Source organism: Nicotiana sylvestris, chromosome 7 (assembly GCF_000393655.2).
Source record: "Nicotiana sylvestris chromosome 7, ASM39365v2, whole genome shotgun sequence".
Lineage (NCBI taxonomy): Eukaryota > Viridiplantae > Streptophyta > Magnoliopsida > Solanales > Solanaceae > Nicotiana > Nicotiana sylvestris.
This window is the reverse complement of record NC_091063.1, coordinates 57,843,508-57,859,664: the sequence shown is the minus strand read 5'-3', so window position 1 is coordinate 57,859,664 and position 16,157 is coordinate 57,843,508. Positions and strand designations below refer to the sequence as shown.

At 37.8% G+C, this 16,157-nt stretch overlaps 1 protein-coding gene and 1 long non-coding RNA gene across 2 annotated transcripts; one reads left to right on the top strand and one right to left on the bottom strand.

Annotated features, from left to right (window-relative positions):
• Window positions 1–990: 990 nt before the first annotated feature.
• Window positions 991–4,252, bottom strand: LOC104219929 (uncharacterized). The gene is made up of 2 exons (XR_011401001.1): window positions 3,788–4,252; window positions 991–2,964 (listed from the first exon to the last, which is right to left on the bottom strand). It is a non-coding gene; the product is annotated as an uncharacterized lncRNA (long non-coding RNA).
• Window positions 4,253–7,556: 3,304 nt separating this feature from the next.
• LOC104219939 (protein LURP-one-related 11-like) lies at window positions 7,557–8,058 on the top strand. Its single transcript, XM_009770706.2, has 2 exons — window positions 7,557–7,857; window positions 7,946–8,058. The coding sequence occupies exons 1-2, from the start codon at window positions 7,557–7,559 to the stop codon at window positions 8,056–8,058; spliced, it is 414 nt and encodes a 137-aa protein (XP_009769008.2).
• The last annotated feature ends 8,099 nt before the right edge of the window (window positions 8,059–16,157 follow it).

The window sequence follows — 16,157 nt, the reverse complement described above, 5'->3', positions numbered from 1 at the left end:
GACCGGCGGTAACATTATTGCCTTAAAGAATAAGAAACGACAATGCTTTGAATGATTCTGGAAAGGTGAAACGACAGGACATCTCGGTTATCATGGAGACTTGTGTCATTAGTATGACGTCATCACGAAAACTCGGAAAGCTGGTTGTCAAGGTCGTTTATTATCATTCTACTCTAAGAAATGCGGGGACTAACCGTAAAATTGGAGGGTCCAATTTTCCATCGTTACGACACCTCAAAGGCACGTCTCGAAGGTTCGAGACCACGGTTGAGTTTCATCCCTCGAGGGCCATCGATGCTCAACCTCGGGGCGGTATGAGACCAACGGTTATGGAAGGAAAGTGGGGAGTTCCCAAGGCATGAAACTAAAGCCGACAAAGTCTGTCAGGCTAGTTTAAGCCCGTATCATGGCATTAACTAGATGTCCCATCTCCATATCTTTGTAATAAATGCACTTGTACTATGTTGGGATTCTCCCTCTTATATAAGAGGTGGTCCTTGTCATTTTGTAAATATCTGTTTCTCAATACAAAAGACTCAATAACATTCTCTCTGCTCTATAACATATTTTCTTGATTTCATTACTTCATTTATTGCTTGTATTTATTGTGTTCTACTTAAAGTTCATCATTTATTGCTTAGTATTGGCCATAAATGCCGTCATTGATTTATTTATAACTGTTAGCCTCCATCGACCACCCTCGATAGCTCCCAGCTTATCTTCGGACTCGACCCCGAGGCCCTCGAATAGGCAAGTAAGAGGCCGCGTGATAGCAATTCAGTTTGGTTAACATCTCGTTTCTAAGTTCTTTTCTTGATTATAAATCTTTCACATAGCATCAACTACCTAACAACTAGCTTAAAAATAGATCACGTATTTTTAAAACCGCTAAATTAAATTTAATTGTTATTACCATTTTCAAGGTAAACAAAAGGAAACTTAACTAGAGCAAAAGAGATAACAAAGAAGCAATTTGAAGTTCACCAAATATTCAAAGTAACAAGTACTTCAAATAAGAACTAAATCACTTCAAGTTACCATTATTTTAACAATCCAAAACAAAAACTTCTCAAGAAATTTTCTATGCCGACACAAAAACTGAGCATTGTCCCTAATGCTTATAAAACAGAGCATAAAGGAGAGGGAACTCCCTAAGACTCAAGCTTGAGTAGACTTCTCCTAATTAGATTATGCCTCCAAGATATCGTCCTCAACACGTAGTTGTTGTGTCATATTCTTCGTGGTGCTCTGAAATGGAGGAGAAATCTCAATCTCAGATGGCTCATGTATATCTGGAAGGTCTTTATCCGCTTCTAAAATAGATTGTCCGTCCCATTGTGTGCTTGTATATTGCAATTACACTTGCTCTCTTATGATTATCAGGGACTTCTTTAGCTAGGTCATCCTGTTCTTGATCTTTCTCTGACTCATCTTCACTCTTCAACTTCCTTTGTCGAATTGCCCCATGCCTTCCTAAGCACCATCACATCAGTAGATAACTGTTATCTTTCACATCCTCAAACTCTATTGACTTCTCAAGCTTTTCTATCCTTTTCTCCATACTAGCAATAGTCTCTTCAATTTTAGCTAGTTTTTTAATATCTTTTTCTTTCGTTCTCATCTCTTGCTTTCTCTCTTTCTACTTGCTCAGCTTGAGTTTTCAGTAGTTGCTCTAGAATTTTCATCATTGGTTCTGTGGATGTAAAGATTGACTTTTTCCATAGTTCTCTCAATCTTTGCTCCATTTTTGTGCGCTTGCCATACATTGTCTTTAGAACAGCAGGCACAGATTGATTTGACGTTCCTCTTGATGGACACCTGGTAGGAAAGACAATGGTACCTGAAGAAGGGACCACATGGCCCTCACTTGTGGAAGAAGACCCTGCTCCTATAGCTGGAATACTAGTAGGAGGTATAGCAGAGGCTATCTCTTCGAACTGGCTAGCCTCATAAATAGCTGGTGCCTCAGCTAATGCACTGGAGTTTGTCTAAGTCTTTTTAGCCAGTTCTGCTGTAAATAATTATCTATTTCTTGGTCCTTGAACCCATCTGTCCTCAAGTCGGCGTACTTTAAACTTTTTCATTAACTCAATTAGAACCCAGGGGAAGTGCATGGATTTGGAGACTTTTGGGAAGGCATCCCGGATCTCTGCAGTCACTACTTGGTCAACTTCAATGGGCCATCCCTCCATAATAGCTGCTGTAAGGATAGCTCTATGTAGAGGAATGTCGTCATCATTCTTGGAAGGCTTCAATCTCGCTAGAACACAATTCACCCAATTCTTCGCCTCGAGAGTGAAAGTGCTCTTCTTAATTCGACAATTTCCAAACTTTGGTGGTTCACCCTCTTTTGGATACAGGATATCTGCAGCCCAGATGCGACACTCCCCATTTGAAAGGGCTAGAGTTTTAACATAATATACTGGATCTTGTGCAGCCAACTCCAAGAGCTTGTTAATATTCTTTGGTGCTATGAAAATGTAGACCCTTCTAATAGTTATGAGAACAGCCTCTTGTGATAACACTGCGACATTTGCATAAAATTTCCAGGTCCAAGTTTCATTTACCTGGCCAGGTCTTTCAGCAAACTTCAACCAACCTCTCTTTTCTAACACCTCAATCATTCCAGGGACGAAGGCACGTGCATCTCTCAAATCCATGCCCCTGTCAAATCATAGGCTCCTCGATTTCAGTTGAGAGTTGTAGATATCCTCAACTCCTGGACTGTTGAATCTAAGGTACTCTGGTTCAGCTTGATGTTCAACAAGGTTCTCTTCCCTAAGGTTATTCGTAGGCTGAGACTCAGGCTCCCATTGATTCAATTGGTTCATCCCTCAGCTTCCTTTTTCTGAGATTAGATTATGAAGCAGCCTGTGGTTATCTCGGTGTATCTCGCTTTCTGGAAGAAGACGCATCCTTTGCACACTATTGTACTCTCTCTTGAATAACTCTCTTGGGATTTTTCTTTGGTGGTTGAGTCATAATGTGAAAATGAAACAAGGAAAAGACATGATTCTTAGCTTTTAGAACCAAGTACTAAAGCAAAACATAGAAGCAATAAATAACTAAATAATTCAACATCTAGCTAATGAATCCTAAACATGCTTAAAAAAGTAAAAAGAAACAAGAAAATTAAAAGGAATAATTTAAAATTAGCTAATAAATGTATAAAATGAGCAGCTGAGCAAGGTTGATCGTGGAGACGAACTGAGAATGGCTCCACGATTTAACTTCGTGGAGCCGAAACACTCCACGATTGGTTTTAAAATCTTCTGCCAAGCTCCACGATAAAGTTCACGGAGATAATCAACTCCACAATGGTTAGTTCAAGTGTTTCTCAATTTCCTACTTTTCTTTCAAGTCCCACGTAAATAAAATGGACACACTAATACTTGAATAAACTTGAAGTTCACCTCTTGTTCTAATACATGAGCAGTGGGCATTCAACGAAGAAGATTACACTTCAAAGCATTATCAGTTACTAGGAAAATCGAACTCAAGAGCCCTAGCTTGTCCAAGTTCAATCAGGCATTTTTACAAACATATTGTGTGCTCACATTGAACATAATTCCTTAACAAAAACATGAATATACCTTAAACCCAAATTTCACCATTAAAATGGTGTTCAACAAACACCCAACAACAATTAATAATTACAATAACTTCGAAACCAATCCATCTCGCCAAGAGATTGAAGCTTAGAGCAGAAAAGGGCAATTTTTTGGGGTTTTGAGTAGAGGGAAGAAGAATCAAGCTAGTATGGACAAACAAGGGAGTTCACACATACCTGGTTTTCTTAATACCCACGAATTCTTTCCAGAAAAATTGAGGAAGAAGACCAGGGATGGTGAAGGTCGCGTGGGTGAATAACTTACAGGAGAAAGAGAGAGGGGGGGGGGAGAGAGAGAGAGCGTGAAAGAGAGGAATGAAAATAAGAGAAAAAGAAATAAAACTAAATCCTATTGTATCTCTCTTTTTTTAGAATTGTTGTGGACCCCATTAAAAATGTGGAGATGATTTTAAGTTGTCTCCACGATTACCTATTGCTTCACTTTATCGATCGTGGACACCATGGTCAATCGTGGAGCCAACCTCATTTTTTGCAATTTTCAGAAGATTTTGCCTTACTCCACGAACAGAAATGTGGAGACGATTAGGTCCACGATTTCACCTGCAACTATGATTATCTCTCAGCTTCTCCAATTCAGTGTTATCGCCTGCACAACCACACAACGCTAAAACCCGTCAAAGTAAAAGAATAAAATAAAATCAAAGCTAAACTAACAAGATAAAAATCAAATTGAAAAAGATAAAAGAAAAGAACTTGGGTTTCCTCCCAAGAAGCGCATTATTTAACGTCGTGATACGAAACAATACCGACCACAACTCACGATGCTAGTGGGAGTTCCACCAACTAAACTTCTAACAACACTCTTCTTGAATTAATGAGACCCAAATAATGCCGAATTCATTGCCCATTCACTTTAAAGATCCTTTTACCATCGCCAGACTCTGAATATATGGCACCAAATGGGTAAACATGCACAACCTTACCCAGACCATTTTGATTTCAACTTGCTCGGGAACAACTTAAACCTCGAATTATAAAGAACAACCAAGTCCCCGAGGTGGAACTCCCTCTTTATGATCTTTTTGTCGTGGAGGTATTTCATCTTTTGTTTGTACAAAGAAGCACTCTCATATGCTTGAAACCGGAATTCATCCATTGCATTGAGTTGAGACACTCTTAAGTTCGCCGCATCGACCCATTCCAAGTTGAGCTTTTTCATGGCCCACAAAGCTTTGTGCTCCAACTCTACCGACAAATGACAAACTTTTTCGAACACCAACTCATATGGAGACATGCCAATTGGTGTCTTATAGGCCATTCTATATTCCCAAAGAGCATCATCAAGTTTTCTTGCTACATCCGTCCTATAAGACATTGACGGTTTTGGCCAAAATGCTCTTAATCTCACGATTTGAAACTTTAACTTTCCCACTTGTTTGTGGGTGATACGGTGTGGCAATTTTGTGATTGAATCCATATTTCTCGAGTAAAGTGGCAAACAATCGATTACAAAAATGAGAACCACCATCACTTATAATAGCTCTCGGAGAGTCGAACCTTGTGAAAATATTCTTCTTGAGGAACGCGATGACAGTTCTTGCTTTATTTTTTGGTAGAGCTACCACTTCCATCCAGTTTGACACATAGCCAACCGTCACACGGATGTATTTGTTGTTGTAGGAGCTCACAAACGGCCCCATGAAGTAAATTTCCCACACGTCAAACAACTCCACCTCCACAATCAGATTCAAAGGCATTTCATTCTTTCTTGAGATGTTGCCTTGACGTTGGCATTTATCACAAGATTTGGCTATAGTATTGGCATCTTCGAACAAAGTGGGTCAATAGAATCCATACTCAAGAACCTTAGCCGCGTTCCTATTTCCTCCATGGTGTCCACTATAAGGGGATTCATGGCAAGCCCTCAAGATCGTCATCCCTTCCTCGTTTGGAACAAATCTCCTTATAATGTTGTCAACATATATCTTGAATAAATAAGGTTCCTCCCAATAGTAGGAGTTACTATCCCTCAAGAACTTCTTCTTTTGGTATGAAAGATTCCCTGGAGGTAGTAACCCACTCACCAAGAAATTAGCCATGTCAGCGTACCATGGAAACTTATCATCTGCTACAATTATGGCTTCAAATACTTGTTCATCCGGGAGGAATTCATTGATATCCTCGACCTCCAAAGCCCCCCCCCAACTCATAATGAGACAAGTTGTCCGCCACTTGATTTTCTATGCCCTTTCTATCCTTGATATCTAAGTCAAACTCTTGCAAGAGTAATATCCATCTAAGCAACCTTGGTGTGGACTCCTTCTTTTCCAAAAGGTACTAGATTGCGGTATGGTCCGAATGTACCACTAACATTGAACCTACAAGATAAGAACAAAATTTGTCAAAAGCATAAACAATTTCAAGACGTTCTTTTTCAGTTACCATATAGTTCATTTGAGCGGCATTCCTTGTTTTGCTAGCATAGTGAATGGGATAGAAAAGCTTGCCCACTCTTTGGCCCAACACCTCTCCCATGATGACATCACTTGCATCACACATCAACTCAAATGACAACTCCCAATTAGGAGCTTGAATTATAGGAGCGGTTGTCAAACGCCACTTGAGTTCCTCAAAAGCAACCATACACGGCTCATCTAGGTGAAACTTGGCAGCTTTCTCCAATAATTTACACAATGGGTTAACCACTTTTTAGAATTCCTTGATGAACATCCGGTAGAATCCTGTATGCCCTAGAAAACTTCTTACACCCTTCATGGTGTTTGGAGGAGGTAATTTGGAAATAACATCAATCTTTGCCGAATGGACTTCAATACCATTTTTGGACACCTTATGCCCAAGAACAATGCTTTCCTCCACCATAAAGTGGCACTTCTCTCAATTCACAACAAGATTTGTTTCTTCACATCTTCTCAACACCTTGGCCAAGTTAGTCAAACACCCATAAAAAGAGTCTCCTACAAAGGAAAAGTCATCCATGAAAACCTTAAGAAAATCCTTCACCATGTCGATGAATATAGCCATCATACACCATTGGAAGGTAGCCGGAGCATTGCAAAGACCAAATGACATCCTCTTAAAGGCAAAAGTGCCATAAGGATATGTAGAAGTTGTCTTCTCTTGGTCTTCGGGGCAATTTGAATTTGGTTGTAACTTGAGTAACCATCAAGAAAGCAATAGACGGACCTTCCTGTTCACCAATCTAATATTTGGTCATTAAAAGGAAGTAGAAAGCGATCCTTTCGGGTAGCATTGATCAACTTTCTACAGTCCATGCAAAATCTCCATCAAGTTACGGTCATTGTTGGAATTATCCCATTCTTATCATTGCGAACCACTCTCATCCCTTCTTTCTTTGGCACACTGTTATGCCCCGCAATATTACGTCGATATTAAGTCTCGCAGTATTATATTATGATGATGGTATGCCTTGTAGTATTATATTACGATGATGTTACGCCTTGCAGTATTATATTACTTTGATATTATGTTCCGCAGTATTACATTACGATGATGTTATGCTTCACAGTATTAAATTACGATGATGTTGCACCCTGTAGTACTATACGTTGAATTTGTCGTAAGTTAATTGACATCGGTCGAAGGAAAAGATTATTAAGAGATTATAAGGATTATGCTATTTCACAAGTGATGAGTAAATTCGTGAAGGTGAGAGGGTAAACAAATTAAAGAAAATAAATTTCCGTCGAAGTTTGGCATTTTAAGATAAAATACGGTCCGAAATAAAATATTCGGTATTTTGGATAAAGCTTAAGGGGAGACACCCACCCCTAAACGTGGAAGCAAGAGTAAAGACTTAATCAAGCCTAATATAACTAAGAAAGTCTTGAGATAATGTGGCAAGATTGGAGAACTCATTGTACTTTTGTGGAAACAAGTACCAAAAAAGCTCCTTAAATTATTAATCAAGAACTCTAATTCTCCTTCATTTACCTCTCCTAATTATATGACGTCCACAAGAGAAACCTTCACTATAAGGATGAAATCCCTAGTGTTCCATGGGAATGGTTGTACTGTCTTTAATTCTAAAGGTGAAATTGTTTTCAGAGTTGACAACTACGAAGAAACAAATAACAATGAAGTATTTCTCATGGATCTTTATGGACAAGTTCTCTTATCCATTAAAAAAGAGAAGCTAAGATTATATGGTCATTGGAATGGATATTCAAGTGGTGGATTTAAAGGGAAACCATGGTTTCAAGTGAGAAGGAATTGCAAGTGTTTTTCAATATCAGGAGATGTCCTATGTAATGTGAATTTGGGGTGTGAAATATCTATAGGAAGATGCTATAAGATTCAACAAACTGATAAAAAAATCATTATTTAATGTTTCAGATAGTGCTGGTCATGCTGTTGCAGAGCAGCGTGAAATCGCGGTTCTAAGAGAGCACGGTAGAATCTTTCTCAAAAATATCACACAGATTTTTCCCTACTTCGATTCGCCGTAATGAGTTTTTCCAAAATAAACGTGTATTAAAGGATTGTCAAGAGAATCGGCTCACGTATGTTAAGGCTATCCCTTCTTTCTTTTGGCATGATCTATACGACACAAATGAAACGAGCAAATGTGCAATTTTCATAAATGACTCTATTCATAGAAATGCTAGAAATGCTTATGTTCTTGATTCTCCATGTGTCATATTATTATATCATCTGTTCATGGGTCTCAGAAAAATACATAAGTTGAAAAAAGTTTACTTCATGATATTACTCAAAGGTATAATGGTCTTATGACATTCCAAGATATTTTATTGACCACCACCTGATCAACTGGTATACATTGATGATTTTGCCCACAGTGGCTGAGATGAAATAATGGGATGCCCTCAGAAGCCTGATGATGTTATGAAACATGTACTTATGCATGACATAATATTCATACGTATATACATGACACTATAATTATTTCATGAATTACAAAATTATCCTAACTTATAGGCTGAGTCATTTACTCCATATTTATTACATGTCTATTATGTACTTATTTATGTGCCTTACATACTCGGTACATTATTCGTATTGACATCCCTTTTGCCTGGGGACGCACTTCATGCCCGCAGGTCCCGACAAACAGGTCGAGATCCATCCAAGTAGGCTATCAACTCAGTGAAAGGTGTTGGTGCACTCCATTTACTTTAGAGTTGCTTGTTTTGTTGGTATGATTTAGACGTGTATTGTTCTTTATGAAAATTACGTATTCTTAGAGGCTTGTACACAGATGTCATGTACGTAAAAGATTGTATGGTCTTGTCGATCTATGTTTAGTATACGAGTGGCTATTTTGATCTCATAGGCCATATGTCTTATGCATAAGTTAGTATGATATGTTGTATTCTACTTATCTCATGGCCACCTTCCATATTAGTTATCCATGATAGTATAACATGAAAAGATACATTTTGTTGTTGCTCAGTTGAGTAAGGTATCGGGTGACCGTCTCGGCCCATCAGTTTCGGTCGTGACAAAAGTGGTATCAGAGCAGTTCTGTCCTAGGGAGTCTACAAGCCATGTCTAGTAGAGTCTTGTTTATGGGTATGTCGTGCACCACACTAATAAGCAGGAGGCTACAAGGCATTAAAGATTGTCACTCTTTTTTCTTACTCTAGATCATGCGGTAGAGCTCGGTTGTAAGAACTCAATTTCCTAAATTCTATCTTATTCATAATACAACGATGCCTACATCTAGAAAGATGTTTGGTAAGGGATTGAATGTGTATGTGGAAGAATTGAGTCAGAGGAACTCGATTTTGCATCATGCTTATGATTAATGTAAGGTCTCCAGTAGAACATGATGACACTAAGAAGTGCAAGCTTCTTGTTAAGGATCCCTAAGGCAAGAATTTCTATGCACTCTTACGGTAAGAAATAAGAGAATCGGAAGGTAGATATAAGTTTCAGTAACTAGAAGAAGAAAGGTGAAGAAGGGTACGAGGTACCTAATTAGTAGAGATACACATTACCTACAATACTGGAAGAGATATATAAACATTTTGAATTACCTTCATTAATAATATAGGTATGTACAATTAGTCACACCCATCTCAGTTGTGCCCTATGGGGGTTAACAGGTATAGTTTACGAAAAGAACGGAACATCAGAATCCGGTTTGGGGTTAGAGTAACCCAAAATGGTGAATAGATTATTTATATTAGTTGATATTTCCAAAGGATGTTATAGATGTGCTAATAGATCTTCTTTTAAGACACTCAGGTGATGCAATCTAGAATATTACAATTAGATGTGAATACTAGCATGATAAAAAAAATCCGAGGATAGGCACTGAAATGCTTGGAAAGGATAAATATTACCTTAGTCTGACTCTCATCCCTAGTAGAGTAAGGATGTTGAGCAACCCAAAGAGCCGATGAATGAAGCAAGGAAAGCTAAAAGTGAAAGAATGTCTTGTTGAAGTTTTCACAAGAAAGGGATAGACAGAAATATTAGCAGAGTAATGAGAAGAGAGATAAGGAAGAATTATGAGTGAGATGTGATAAATGGGTGACAATGGTAGAGTGTTACAGAATCTATAGTCAAATAAAGAAAAAAGACGAGAGGTGACATTCCTTGAGACAACAAAAGAATATAGGCCATAAGGTTATATCCTCATTTCGAGAAATAAGCTCGTGACACCAATGCGACTACCAGAAGGAAAAGTTAGACCCAGAGTAATAGAAATCAGTATGGACTGGTGAACAAGGCAAACTAAACATGAATTAAGGAATGAGTTATTTCATAATGGTCGGCATCATGAGAATTTCAGATTGCGTTCCGGCCATAATAGAATGGACAACAGGAGAAGATTCATAAGAAATTCAGAGAAAGGTCATTTAGGAAGATGCTTCCTTAAAGCAAGCAATGTGAGCAAAGTTAAGCTTAAGGGACTGTATGTGCTAGTTGAGCTAAGTGTCACCATCACGAGTAAGGGAATTTGTTATCCTTGGTGCAGAAGGATTGCCGCAAGGTGAGTAAGGATCACTAATGTTATGAAACGATGCCAAAGATGAAGAGATAAAACATTTATAGGTAGATTTTCATGGCTTTAGCTCTTAGTACTCCCCTAAAGGGCGGAATATAGAGTGATGTGGCATTAAATCAAAATTAAGTGGTTCTAGTGACTATGAAATGGTAAAGGAAGAATGCGATAAAAATAAAAAAGGAATGAGATGTCACTTATCCAAAATCCTACAGATACGATATGATTACGGAATATTGTGCAAAAATGATGTCAAGGAGAGGAAGTAAAGGTTCATGTCCGAGCTATTATTAATAAATAAGGAGCCAGTGCGAGACGTAAGTTAAGACAAAGGAAATAACCCATGAAAGATTACGCGGAATATTGATATGAGAATGGGCCAATGAATAGTTAGTAATTGATGAGGAAGAGCCCAGTTATGGCTAAACAGGAGGTTACATACGAGTCAACAGATCGTATAAGATAAACATAGTAAAACCCACCATGGAGAATTCAGCCTCGCAATAATGTCATTATAATACTTGAGATATATTCAATTAAGAGTCGGGGTAGTTAAAGGTACCGTATGAGTATTATGGGGATAAAAGAAAGTGTCACTGGTAAGGCAGTCAAAATATCAATTCAGAAGTAACCCTACAAGCACAAGGTCACAGAGGTAAGGAACTACTGATGATTATAGGCAAGGAAGGACATCAAAAAGGTCCGTAATAAGCTCACAACTTTACGAGAGTCAAGGGTTCTCCCTAAGTACTACAATGAAAGACTAGCTGAGGAGATAAGGAAGAAAGCTTCAACCTAAGCACAACGACCTAAAGAGGAAATGGTCATGTAACAACAGTCTCGCAACAACGTTGGAAGCACTCCAAAGGAAAGTGGCACCTACCGTGGCTAATGAACGGAAAGTAAATTTAAAAGTAGTATTCAAGATCATATGAGTTGTATGAAAACTCTTGTGGGCACTAAGATAAGCTAAGTATGGACACAACAAGGGGCAGAAAAGCCAGGAAAAGTAATAGCTTTGTTGAAAGAAAGCTAAGATGGAACGAAAGAAATTATTTGATCAATGATCCAGAGTGGGTTATGTTATGAATGCACTTAAGGATTCAGAGTTTTATACATGCAGCATGCATCCGTAGAAGATTCTTGTATACGTTAAAAGAAATAATTGAGCCTAGGACTTAGATAAAAGATTGAATTGTTAAAGGATTGTATCATGCATATTCCTCATCGCCCATGAAAGGCTAAACATAATAACTAATACCATGAACCATAGATCGGGTGATAACTTAAGCCAACATAAAGGCCAATCAGAAGAAAGATGAAACTAAAGAGTTACATCAACTAAGTAAATTAGGAGTCTGCTTATTAGACCCATAAATTTACAAGCATCATGATTGAGAACATTGTAGAATCACTCTTAATATTACAAGTACAAGAGAAATAGTACAGATCCATATTCTCTGACGGCTCTACGATAGAGCCAGTTAGAAAACTACCAACCTCATAAGAATTCAGTATGGAGCTCCCACTGGGTTGTATAGGAACTAGAGGTGCAAGTATTATAATAAAGCTTTAATGGTGAATGTGATTTATACTTATGTGGGAGGGAGGTTATGAAAGAAATAGAATAATGTGAGGTGATACTTTAAAGTAAGTCAGGTAAAAGTAAACAACGTATGAAATACTCAAGTATAGAAGGATGAGAGTGGTCCATACTTCAGGTAAAAGACTAGAAGTGCTAGGATTCAGTATCCAAGAATGATAGCAGTGTCGTCAGTGGCATATCTTCCAGCCTATGGTTTCTAGGTACCGAGAGGTCTATTTAAGAGAATAAAGAAGAGTTAGAGACGATGTGATGTCTCGCTTGATGTTCTAAAATAACATAAGGAAATCTATGGTGCAAGCAAGTTGAAGGAAGGTTGTGAACATGTATGAATAGATATGTGTAGATAGCAAGATAAAGTATGGTAGAGAGACAAGGTTTTAGGAAGACAGGAGTAAGGATAAGAAAAGGTAAGTGAAAAGGTGACAAGAATGGATAAGTTCTTGGGATTAAGCTCATGAAAATAAGAGAGTTGATGGATTCTCTAAGTTACAGAAGGCTCAGTATAGCCAGAATGAACTCAAAGGAGTCTAAGACTAGTAGCATTTAGAAGAGATGGAATGCTACCCTGATAGTAGAATAAAGGCATAATTATGATAGATAAAAGATGACGTTTGGGCCTTCGATTGAGCAATGAATTGAAAAGGATTGCATGAATTGTAAGGGGATAAAATACCCATATAAGGTGAGTCATAATGGGATGCTATAAAGTGCGGTTATGGAAGAATAGTATCACCCTTAGGATCAACATAATTACTCCTGATGTCCCCGATGAGACGCGAGCCATATTAGTGGTGTTACATAAAAGATCAAGATATCAGTGGTAGAAGATGAATCAACATTAAGGTGAATCAACAATAGATGGATAAAAGTCCAACATTATGAGGTGAGATTACACCATCAGTCTTAAGGATAAGCAACGAGAGTAACCTGGAGTTGGTTGCAGACCTCAGTAACGATAAATCGAAGTAAGAATTATGGTATAGTATGACCTACATAGAGGTAGTAAAGTCATACGAATGGATAACCAGGTCTATGAAATAAGATATAGCCATATATGCAAGTTCTACAAAGTACCGAGCGAAGAACTTCAGTACACCTATAGATGCCTAGAGAAGCGTCCTATTAAACCTTGTATCTGTATTTACAAAGTAAGGCCAAGAGATTGGCTAAAATCTGGAGGAAAAAGGAGAGAAGAGTTGCATAGGCATACTTACAAGGTCAGTATCGTAGAGGCTACATGATAGAAGGTAGCATCAGTTACGAGATTGAAAGAAATTCGATCATAAGTCATGGCGTGGGAAAGAGGCCTAAAGGGGGGAATGCACCGGCCTTTGGATTTATTCACAAAACAACTTCCCAAATGGCAAGGAGAGTATTGAGGTATTCACGAGAGCTATAAGTTATGAAAATAATAATAGCATCAGTCAACATTCGAGGACGAATGTTCCAAAGGGTGGAATGATGTTACGCCCGCAATATTACATCGATATTACGTCTCACAGTATTATATTACGATGATGTTATACCTTGCAGTATTATATTACGAAGCTTTTACGCCTTGCAGTATTATATTACGTCGATATTTCGTGCCGCAGTATTACATTACGATGATGTTACGCTTCGTAGTATTAAATTACGACTATGGTGCACTCTGTAGTATTGTACATTGAATTTGTCATAAGGTAATTGACATCATTCCAAGGAAAAGATTATTCGAAGATTATAGGGATTATGCTATTTCACAAGTGATGAGTAAATTCGTGAAGGTGAGAGGGTAAGCAAATCAAAGAAAATGAATTTCCGTCGAAATTTGGCATTTTGTGATAAAATACGATCCGAGATAAAATACCCGGTATTTAGGGACAAGTACCGTACAAGGTACCACATGACCATGATAGTAAGGTGTACAAAGTGTGTTAAAAGTGAGTAATATTATAAGTAATTTGAGATAATTCTTAATTATGGGAAAAACTGGATAATTATGGAATTTTTGGATAAAGCTTAGGGGGACACCCACCCCTAAACGTGGAAGCAAGAGTAAAGGGTTAATCAAGCCTAATATGACTAAGAAAGTGTTGAGATAATGTGGCAAGATTGGAGAACTCATTATACTTTGGTGGATACAAGTACCCAAAAAGCTCCTTAAATTATTAAAACTTGCTTCCAACTTGTTCATTCAAGCTGATATTAATTTCAATGACAAACATTTATCCAGAAACATTCAAGAACTCTAATTCTCTTTAATTTACCTCTCCTAAATATGTGACGTCCACAAGAGAAACATTCACTATATGGATGAAATCCCTAGTGTTCCATGGGAATGGTTGTACTGTCTTTAATTCTAAAGGTGAAATTATTTTCAGAGTTGACAACTACCAAGAAACAAATAACAATGAAGTATTTCTCATGCATATTTATGGACAAGTTCTCTTCTCCATTTAAAAAGAGAAGCTAAGATTACTTGGTCGTTGGAATGGATATTTAAGTGGTGGATTTAAAGGGAACACATGGTTTCAAGTCAGAAGGAATTGCAAGTATTTTTCAAGATCAGGAGATGTCATATGTAATGTGAATTTGGGGTGTGAAATATCTATAGGAAGCTGCTATAAGATTCAACAAACTGATAAAAGAATCATCATTTAAATTTTCAGATAGTGCTGGTCAAGTTGTAGAGCATCGTGAAATCGTGGTTCTAAGAGAGCATGACACAATCTTTCTTAAGAATATCACACGAATTTTTTCCTACTTCGATTCGTCGTTACGCGTTTTGTTGCAATCAACGTGTATTAAAGGGATTTTCAAGAGAATCGGCTCAGGTATGTTAAGGCTATCCCTTCTTTCTTTTGGCATGATCTATACGACACAAACGAAACGAGTAAATGCGCAATTTTCATAAATGACTCTATTCATAGAAATGCTAGAGATGCTTATGTTCTTGATTCTCCATGTATTATATTATTTCATCTGTTCATGGGTCTCACAAAAATACTTAAGTTGAAAAATATTTACTTCATGATATTACTCAAAGGCATAAGGGTCTTATGACATTCCAAGAGATTTTATTAACGTACTTCTCATGCATTACATTCATGTACATTGACACATGACCAATATATATATATATATATATATATATATATATGGGAAAAGGCTATGGCGTTATATATGCACCACCACCTGATCAGCTGGTATATATTGATTATTTTCCCACAGTGGCCGAGATGATATGATGGGATGCCCTCAGAGACCTAATGATGTTATGAAACATGTACCTATGCACGACATGATATTCATACGCATATGCACGACACTATAATTATTTCATATATTCCAGAATTTTCCAGACTTACAGGCTGAGTCATTTACTTTATATTTCTTCCATGTCTGTTATGTACTTATTTATGTGCCTTACATACTCGGTACATTATTCGTACTGATGTCCATTTTGCCTGAGGAGGCTGCGTTTCATGCCCGCATGTCCCGATAGACAGATCGAGAGCCCTCCAAGTAGGCTATCAGCTCAGCGGAAGGTGTTGGTGCGCTCCATTTGCTTCAGAGTTGCTTGTTTGGTTGGTATAATTTAGATGTGTATTGTTCTTTATGAAAGTTACGTATTCTTAGAAGCTTGTAAACAGATGTCATATACGTAAAAGATTGTATGGTCTTGTCGGCCTATGTTCAATATATGAGTGGCTATTTTGATTTTATAGGTTGTATGTCTTATGCATAAGTTAGTATCACATGTTGCATTCTACTTATCACATGGCCGCCTTCCGGCACAGTTATCTGTAATAGTATGACATGAAAATATATATTATGTTGGTGCTCGATTAATTATGGTACCGAGTGCCCATCTCAGCCCATCGGTTTGGGTCATGACACACACATTGTACCGGACTTACCCAAGTGCTATCCGAGATTGGATATGCTATACCAACAGTAACTATTTTATAATTTCCTTCTTGACC